Raw genomic sequence first — 10,103 nt, forward strand, 5'->3', positions numbered from 1 at the left:
ATTTTAGAACATAATTAAAAAAACTTGATAATTTACTATTCAAATTTTGGTTAGAGCCATTTCAACAAAATTTTTAATTATTATAAATTTAAAAATTTTTTTCTGAAAATATGTAGAAAGAATTAGTTTTCATTTGAGTTCAAACAAAATATTGTTAATTATAATTTATTGTATTATGATTAACAAAATATAGTTACTTTATTTTAAAAGACTTTAAAGTTTAACACAGTTAACTTAAGGTAAGTTATTAAGACACTTTATTAAATGGTAGCGCTTTTGAAAATAATCAAACCGCTTTTTATAATAACAAAGTTGTAAACAAATTTATTTCGAAAAACGATCGAATAACTACGCTAGTTTTGCGATGATTTCTGCTAGGAATAAGTTTTTAAATAACGAATTGAATTACAAAACGAAAAAAAATTATAACTCTTTAGAGATATATTCAACAAAAACAGTTTGTATGAGTGGTTCTAAAAGTGTTAAACAGACGTCTATCAAAAGAAAACAAGAAATATGTCTAGGTAAACAAAGTAATAGCTTAAAATATAATAAATTATTTTTATAAGTTAAAATATAAAAAGTTTTTATTAAAAAAAAAAAAGTTTTTGTCTTACAATTATGAAACCATGTTTTATGGCTAATAAGGAATTACTTAACAAACTTGATGAAACTAGAATATTTTGATTTCTCCGATGATTTTGCTAACTTTTTATGTACGACTGAGTATACTTTTGCATATTGTAAAATGTAAACCAAGACAAAAAAAATTTTCTGTTAAAGCTGGTTGTTGTGTTCTGTTAATTTTATCTTATAATTATAAAATTTTTTAATTCTTAATCATTGATAAGGCTCACAAACTGTGTGTTATTTTTTATTGATGAACTATTTTTAAAACTAGGTACCGGACCTCTATTAAATTCCCGCCAATATGCTACAAATGGGAGGGTCATAAAAAATCTATAAGTATAGGAACAGATCCATAAATACTCAAAGAGAGAAAGTATTTTTAAATCACATTTTTTAGAATTTTTTGTAAAAAAAAGGCACTGGAAATTTTCTTACTTGTGAACATCCTTTTAAAAAATTTAAATTATTAAAAAATTATTTAAAAAGGTGAAATTATTGGCTTTAATATGTGATCTTGGAAAGGATAAGTTTTTTGCAAACACACTATTTTTATTTTTTATAAACAGATCGATAATGCTTTCCGTATCAAATTCCGAACAACTTGTTTTCATAATTATATTTCTCTGACCGGCAGACTAAAGTAGACAAGTCAAAATTTCCTTTTTTTTTTTTTAATATAATCTTAACTTGACGGCTTTTATTCAATACATAGCTGTAAAAGCACATATGTCAAAAATATATCTATATATATGTATATAAATATATATATATATATATATATATATATATATATATATATATATATATATATATATATATATATATATATATATATATGTATGTATAAACATTTATATAGATATATATACATATGTTTCTGACATATGCTTTCACTGTATTTTATTATAAATACTTTTTTGCTATATTTACTATATTTTATATATTTGACTATATATATATGTATAAATATATAAATATATATATATATATATATATATATATATATATATATATATATATATATATATATATATATATATATATACCCAGAAAAAAAAGTTTTATAGAATTTCTATAAAATTTTGAAACATATAGCCTATAGAAATTCTATAGAATTTCTATAGAATGTCTATTAATTTTTGTAGAAATTGCTATACAACTTTTTTATCTATAGAAAAAAAAGTTGAAAAAAAAGTTTTATATAGAAATTCTAAAGAATTATATAGAATTTCTATATGCCATATGTTTCAAAAGTTTATAGAAATTCTATTTAACTTTTTTTCCTGGGTAGGGGAGAGTGGGGTAATGGCGAACGCGGGGTAACTCCGAACATGGTCAAAACAGCATTGTAAAAAAATAAATTCGACAATTTTTTTTTACCTGCTGAGAAGGGATCCTATGCTCAGTTCCAGACGTGCAGTAGTGTAATGAAGCTGCGGATGTTGTTTACTATGATTTGATTTTAACTTTTTCTGATAATTTTATGCAACTTTTTTCTTGAGTAACACTCTGTTGGAGCTTCTATGGCAATAAAGCCACTCCTATTTTGTTGTTGTTGTTGCATAATATAATTTTTAGACTTAGTTATTCCAATTAGCATTTTATTCGTTATTACACAACAGTGTTTGTGATTGCCCCCCGATGTGTTCGGAATTACCCCACGTAGGTAGGGTAATTCCGAACACCAAGAGTTTTATTTTTGCCTTAAATTTTTATTTTTATAATAAGATTTTTAAAAATTGCTTTTGAGGGTTTGTGACTGAGTAGTTAAACTAATTGATAAGCAATAAATATGATCAATTTTGTATAACTGATGTCTTTAATTCGCATTCCCGCTTAGGTGTTCGCCAATACCCCACTCTCCCCTATATATAAATATATGCATTTTTTGTTTTTCCTGTAAAGTTACGGTTTTCGGACTTAAATGTTTTAATTCGTCCACCCTAGATTTAAATTATATAATTATAACAGCGACAAAACAAAAACTAAAATTAATTATAAAAAACTTTTTCGTTCCGAAGTTTTAATTGGAATGTTAGTAAATCAAATGTATGACGTAATTTATTAGTTACATAGACATATACAGTATAAGACTAATTTTTCTAAGAATAATTACCCAAAAAGTTTTAGTAATTCGTGGGTTTATCTGGTTACAAATCATGAGTAAAATCGCTTTTTCTTTTTACTAGATGGTCTGGATTCACTGCATCAAAAAACCCTAGAAATTGCCCTCCTCCTTCCTAGCTAGTTGGTCCAGATCCACCGAATCAAAAAAAAGTTTAAATTGTCTCCACCACTGACTAGATCGTCTGGATCCTGCTTTATGGGCTTTGTTTTGAACTTATTTTAGATTTCTCTTTTCTTTGTTTAAAACAGGAATAGATTTTGAAAATAGTTTATTGAAGTTGTTAATAGTTTTATTTAAAAAATTTTTAAGGTTGTTTGTCATTTTATCGGATTAATTAACATCCTTTAAAAAGGGGAGAGTTATCGAAATCGGTAATTCTCCCACCCAAACAAGGTGATTTTTAAGTTATGGTCGGGTTTTTTGCGAATTTATTCGTCTACTTGGGTATTTGTCACAATTCAGTCGGGTAAATTTTTTGAGGACCATTTTTTTTTTTTTTTTTTTTTTTTTTTTAAAAGCCAGTCAGTACATTTTAAGGTTTCCCCTCTCCCCTCATTTTATTTATAGAATCGCCTCTGTTCACACTATATTAATTACGCCGGTTAAACTATGCTGCTGTGAATTATACAATTTTAAAATTTAAAATCTGCTGCAAGCATAACATTGCTGTGACATAACAAATTATTAAAAGTTTTCTTGATCATGGCGATAATTTTCCTTACTCAGTGATAATTTTTTTAGCAAGATTTTTTTTTAGGTGTTAGAATAGATAAGATTTTAGGTGTTAGAATAGATTAGATTTTAGGTTTAGATTTTAAATATCCTTACTCATTGATAAAATCATAGGGTTGAAGAAATAGTTTAGGTGCAATTTAAAAATATGTTACAATTATAAACCTCAAAAATAAGCCCTTATTTTGTGATTTCTATTTAATGAAATAAAAGAATATCATATTAGTTAAAGTTGTTGTACGTTTTTTCAATTTGTAGAACTTCGTTTTGTCCTGGAAATTGTAGTTCTATTAGAAGTTTTTTAAAAGAGTTGTTTAAATTGTCACTGTAAAGTGTTCCAATATAGAAACCGGTTGTCTTGATTGGAACAATAATAGTTTGCAGTGTAAATGATTATATCAAATTATGGTTTATAATTATAAACTGTTACTCTGATCACATTTTCAGAAAAATATATTTTTTTCATAAACCAAAACAGTGTTTCGCGAACACAAAAACCATGGAACATTTGTATATCACCACCCTGCCCTTCGAACAAAATCAAATTTTTTGTGCCAAAATTATTTTCGTAGTCTTTTTTTATTAGAATATTTATATATAAAATGCATAAGTAAAGTAATAAACGTGTAGTTATATAGTATAAAAAAAAATATTTCAAAAATTAAATTTTGGTGAAAAATACGAAATATTTTTAATGGACAAGACAACTTTTATCAGTGTAAACATCAAAAATATTACTTTTCAATGCATGTATTTGTCATAAAATAACTTTTTTACATTTATATTTACAGAACTTATATATTATAACAGTAATGAAAGATTTTGTATGTATTCTTTGCGTACAAAACATCTTCTTTACATGTTCAGTATTTCTCATCAACTGACCATTAGCCGAAGACCAATGTCTTGTCATTACTTTTTTTATTGCAAAAAGTAGCAAAATATTTATGATGCATGGCTATTTACATACATTTAGTATGAGATTTACATAATCAAATGTTTGGAGGATATTGGAGGATAGTTTATCTGATACCTAATAGCAAAGGTTAGTAGCAAAAAAAATATCAAAAACTGTCTGTTTTCGATGCGTAAAAACTAATGATTACACTTACGTTAAATTGTTTTTAAAAGTCTGAGCGAAAAAAACATAGTTAATTAAAATAATACATTTTAAAATGAAAGTCAATAAATTTAATTTAAAACAATGGTAGCGTAAGAAAGTTGATAAATAAAAAATGCAAAATAGCGTTTTGGAACACATGTTAAATTAATGTGTAAATAACCGCATAAAATAACGCTTAAATTAATAATGTTTTTTAACTAGATATTTCCTCTAATGAACATGCCTTCACCATTATGATAAATTTTCAACGTGCAATGCCGACATTGATTTTTTGGTATTTTTGCACACTCAGGGTGCACTCACTGTGCCCTGTATGATTTTTGCATTAATTAAATGATAAATGTTTAGACAAGTCATCTTTGGTTAAAAAATAATTATTCCTTAGGTGTACCAATTTCGGCAATTCTACCCCTACTTAAAATGATTTTAACGGTATTTTAATTTTATAAGTAATAATTTAATTTTATAGTAATAATTTAATTTTATAAGTAATTTTACACTTGCCATATGAATAATTTAGTTTGTTTAATTCAGTTTAAAGCTTATAATTTTAAGTTCTTTTGTATGTCTTTAAATTGTTATTAATAATTGTATTGTTCATTAGATGTTACAAATAAATGCTCTATGACAGAATATTAAATAAATTTAAACTATTTAAAATAAATTATTCTACTAAAAAATAATAACAAACATTTTTGAATTAAATAGTTAATTCAAAACTTGTTTAATTAAATATTTGACTTTGGAAGGGGTGCAAATGGTCACACCCTTGTAGAATCCGCCTCTCTAGCAATAAAAGAATTCAATATAAGTTAAAAACTAATATAACTACGTTATAATAACTAATAGAATAACTTTCACACTATAATCACGTTTATAATCACGTTTTAATCACGTTTATAATCACGTTTTATATATTCACGTTTTAATATAATCACGTTTTATATAATCACTTTTTTCTATTTCTATTAAACAAGAAGATCTTCATTTTCCCGATGATCTTGAAAAATCATTCTACGATGGCGCTCTACTTAATGAATCTTTATGTAGTCCAAAAAAAATTAGTAAAGCAGAAGTTATTGAAAGTAAAGGTAAGTTTTCAGTACTTTTTTTTAAATAAAAGGGTAACGAATATATATATATATATATATATACATATATATACATATATATATATACATATATATACATATATATATAAAAATACGATTAGAAAAAAAAATTTCAGAAATATTGACATTTAACTTGTGCTCAAGCGGTAAAATACCCCGAAAAATGCCCCTAATTGTTCCTAAATTATTTGGCTTTGAGCACAAGGTAAATCTCAATATTTTGCAAAAAAAAATTTTCTAATGTGATCATAATGGCTTTAAGTTTTTTTCTAGTTTGTTATGTATCCTAGTCTTTTCATAATTATTGTTTATATTAAAAGATAATTTCACAAAAAAATATTTCAGCACAAATGCGCAAAAAAAGAATTTGGCGCAAATACGCAAAAAAAATATTATTTTCTGCATAAATTATGCGAAATCTTTTTTTTATTTTAAATAACACTTATGAAAAAACCAGGATACACAATAATCTAAATAAAAAATTTGAACCATTATGGCCACATTAGAAAAATTTTACAATATATTGAGATTTACCTTACGCTCAAAGCGAAATAATTTAGGAACAATTTGGGCATTTTTCGGGGTATTTTGCTGCTTGAGCACAAGGTAAACGTCAATATTTTATGAATTTTTTTTGTAATCGCATTTTTTTTTAATATTTGCCCCAATTATGGCTTCTTGTGTATTCGCGTTTTGAAAATTTTAATTTTTTGAACACTCCTAATGTAATATATATATATATATATATATATATATATATATATATATATATATATATATATATATATATAAATATTTATATATATTCTTTTTTAACATCTTCGCTTTCAACAAGGCTGCAAGCAACCACTAATTAAAGTTGGAAGTTACTGGAGGAAAAAAGATAAAGATTGTAGAGCAAGAAAACGATTGACAGACAACTTAAAAGATAGCAAATTATATGAATCAGGAAAGCAAGATGAAGGAAGCGAATTCCAAAGAACTGATGTTCGTGGAAAAAAACTAGACGAATAAGCAATTTTGGAGTACTTAGGAACAGTCACTGAAAAAGGATGACACTTAATTTAATGACGAGTAACACGAGAATGAATTTTAGTAGATGGCACAAGAGACGCTAGCTCTTTAGAGCAGTGCCCATTATAGTATTTGTAGAAAAGAGAGAGAGAAGCAACATTACGACGATGTGATAATGGTTGGAGGTTGGCTGCAAGAGCAGGTCCAACTGTGTTTACAATGCGTTTTTGCACATTGTTTAAAAGAGAAAGAGCATCATTAGAAGATCCGCTCCAGATATGGCAACAGTATTCCATAAAAGGCCAGATTTGAGATTTATAGAGATAGAGAATAGAATCCGAGGTAAGAAAGTGTCGAGCTTGATAAAGAGATATAACCTTAGCGGATGCTAATTTTGCAATGTATTTTATATACGGCTTCCAAGAAAGTTCGAAAGTAAGAGTTAATCCTAAAAGATTAAGGGTAGATGACTCATCGAGTACATTACCGTTCATAACGATATATATATACAGGCCCATAGGAACAAAAATTATATGAGGGGGGGGGGGGCCGGCCCCCGCGTTGGTGGGAACTTACGCCGAAAATACCGATAACAAATTAGGTCTTTTCCATCCTTTTTTATTTTTATATATCTTTATTTGTAATCGTTTGCTTTTTTCTTCAAAATTTAGTATCGAAAAATTATTGGTGGAGCAGGAGGGGGGGGGGGAAACTGCCCCTGCTGACCCCCGGTTGCTACGGGCCTGATATATATATATATATATATATATTATATATATATATATATATATATATATATATATATATATATATATATATATATATATATATATATATAGACAAACACACACATACATGCGCCTGAGGTTGAAGAAGAAAAAAACTAAAGCGCATAAAAATATGTTCATAAAAATGTTTTTTTAAAATTAGTTTTTTTTTAACATCAAGAAAAAAGTTATCCTAAATTATTATTTTCCTTCTTTTGTTGAACTAATAAAATACCTCGTTTAAAGTAATGCACATATAAACACATATTTCAATTTTTTAGCAATTAAAAAAACGCATATTCTTGATAAGCAGTCAAGTTATTTTTTTTTTTATATTTTAGATCAAATACTGAATGGTAGCATAAACGAACTCGATACTGTACCAAAAAAATTCAGCATACGAAACTGCAGTTTGATTAAGGGTGTAGAGCATCAAATACGGAAAACGAAAGAACAAATTGTCCCTGAGTCGCCGTTTGCTGAGAGCAGTATTTATAATTGCAAAACTAAGGTGTTTATTGTGCCTGAAACACCAATGGTAAATTTCATTAACAAAAACTACGAAAGACTTGCACCTAAAACACCCAAGATAGATTTCACCGAAGAACCAACATTAATATTTGTGGCGTGGAAAAATCCAATTGTAAACTCCCATAACGGGGCAAGAAGGTTTATTGTGCCCGAGACACCTTTAATCGATTATAGTAACGAAAAAAAAAAAAGTTTAGTTGATTAACATTTTATATTATTAATGAAATTAAATAGTAAAACCATTTTAAAAATTATTATTAACAATTATAATACATAACGATTTACAATTTTCCAATATTTAAATATATATATAATATATATATAATTTAAAAAAATTACAGATAGTAACTATAAAAACAGTTTTGCTCGAAGAAAACACTCTTAAAACACTTTCGCTCGAAGAAAATTACGACTTGTACCACAAAGAAGAAGTTCATGCTTCTGAAACACTTCTATGCATTGAACTGGGTACAATGCATTTAAAAAATCAACCACCTAAAGTAAATAATGATACAAAACAAGAAAGAGAAAAAAAAAGGTTTAACAAATTATTTTTTACTATATTTAGAATCAATAAATGAAACGGATTATCCAATCATTCCTTTCTGTAATAAAATAAAAGAGAGTGTTGCCCTCAAAAGGCAACGTTCTCTTTTATTTCCAGAAATTATGGGATACCACAAGATTCTATCATAGGTCCTGTGCTATTTTTTATCTATATCATCAATAATCTGACCGTGACAGCTTGGAGCTTGCAGTGGCTGATGAATTTTAAATCAAACCCACAATATATCACAATAGCATTGATAATTCTATACTAATGAGTAGCAACACTTTAACTTAAAAAGAAGTAAAAGTGTTTTTTAGTATAAAAAAAGTTCCTAAATAATATTTATTAGAATAAAACTATTTAAACTTGGTGCTAAGAAAATTTCAACATAAATAATCTAATTTATTCGAACAGATTATTTAGAGTATCTGACCAGGAATTTGAAGAGTATGCTAACTTTTGACCAGAAAGCCCAAAAAAGACTCAGGTTTTGAAAGTCACAAAATTAATATTTTTTCCTCTTCTTTCAAATATGTTGAATGATTTCTGAATAACTTAAAGAAAAAATATCAAGACATTCAAAGCACAATAACTTATCAATTTTGAACCTAGTGTTATTATGTAAAACAATAACCAAGAACTCTGGGGTAAAAAATATTAGGTTTGAAGACTTTAAACCCCCTATACTTTTTTCCGAATGCAAGTTCTTTCAAAGTTTTTGTTGCTTTAAGGCATCTAAATTAGAAAAAAATAGAGACTTAATAACTTTTAAAGAATTCTTTTTTGTCACTTCACACACTTACTTTTGGTTCCTAATTTTTTGTTTCCTTGAAAAGTTACCTTCTATTTTGGATTGGAGAAATGATTTTATAAAGAAATTCTTACAAATTTAATTTAACACATACAGGTTTTGCATTTATTTGAATATCTGATATATATACATATTTTTCTTCCAAATATCTTCCATTCAATGATTTAATTTGGTATTTAAAATCAATATCTCATGAGTCAATTATTCAAATTGTTAATAGTCTTACTCCAAAAAGCAGTTATCATATCGAGAACTTAAAATTCTCAATATGATAACAGGCTTTAGAAACCAAAATAAAAATGTTACAGCCATTTTAAATAATGTAAAAAAAAAAGCTTTTTACAAATGCGCTCATAGCATTATTTACAAGACTTAAAAACATAGGTGCAAATGAAAAAACTTTAAAATGGATCTCTTCATATTTAACAAAAGAAGGCAGTCAGTTGTTATTGGAAGCTCTACATTTAAAGAAATAGTAGTAAATTTAGGTGGAGTCCAAGTAATATGTATGTCAACTGCTTTTTAAAATTAATATTTATGATTTACTGGGCACAACAGAACTTAACACAATTTTTGTAGACAATACAATAATGATTGCAAAGTATGAGAGTTGGAAAACATAAGTTTTCAGTTTTTAGCTATTGGACCTCATTTTGTAAAAACAAAAATAATATTTGGTAGCACAAAAAAAGTAGAACTGCAAAA

At 26.5% G+C, this 10,103-nt stretch overlaps 2 protein-coding genes across 3 annotated transcripts in view; one reads left to right on the forward strand and one right to left on the reverse strand.

Annotated features, from left to right (window-relative positions):
- The first annotated feature begins 336 nt into the window (after positions 1-336).
- LOC136080552 (uncharacterized) lies at positions 337-8,307 on the forward strand. 2 transcript variants are annotated; one of them, XM_065797365.1, is made up of 3 exons: positions 337-524; positions 5,591-5,704; positions 7,848-8,307. In XM_065797365.1, the coding sequence occupies exons 1-3, from the start codon at positions 365-367 to the stop codon at positions 8,240-8,242; spliced, it is 669 nt and encodes a 222-aa protein (XP_065653437.1). In that variant the 5' UTR covers positions 337-364; the 3' UTR covers positions 8,243-8,307. The 2 variants fall into 2 exon arrangements, with proteins under 2 accessions (XP_065653437.1, XP_065653438.1); XM_065797366.1 differs by having other exon boundaries at positions 5,594-5,704.
- LOC136080551 (WD repeat-containing protein tag-125-like) overlaps positions 8,230-10,103 on the reverse strand; it is a 19,944-nt gene continuing 18,070 nt past the window's right edge. The window contains exon 9 of the mRNA XM_065797364.1: positions 8,230-8,532. Coding sequence (XP_065653436.1) covers positions 8,419-8,532 — 114 coding nt within the window. The 3' untranslated portion in view covers positions 8,230-8,418. The remainder of the gene's footprint in view (positions 8,533-10,103) is intronic.

The sequence above is a fragment of the Hydra vulgaris genome, chromosome 05 (assembly GCF_038396675.1).
Source record: "Hydra vulgaris chromosome 05, alternate assembly HydraT2T_AEP".
Taxonomy (NCBI): Eukaryota; Metazoa; Cnidaria; class Hydrozoa; order Anthoathecata; family Hydridae; genus Hydra; species Hydra vulgaris.

Excerpts from the sequence above, each read along its gene's own strand:
- LOC136080552 (XM_065797365.1), top strand. The coding sequence starts at position 365 with ATGATTTCTGCTAGGAATAAGTTTTTAAATAACGAATTGAATTACAAA. Across the intron at positions 525-5,590 it reads AAAACAAGAAATATGTCTAG|AAGATCTTCATTTTCCCGAT; the intron begins GTAAACAAAGTA and ends CTATTAAACAAG. Across the intron at positions 5,705-7,847 it reads AGAAGTTATTGAAAGTAAAG|ATCAAATACTGAATGGTAGC; the intron begins GTAAGTTTTCAG and ends TTTATATTTTAG.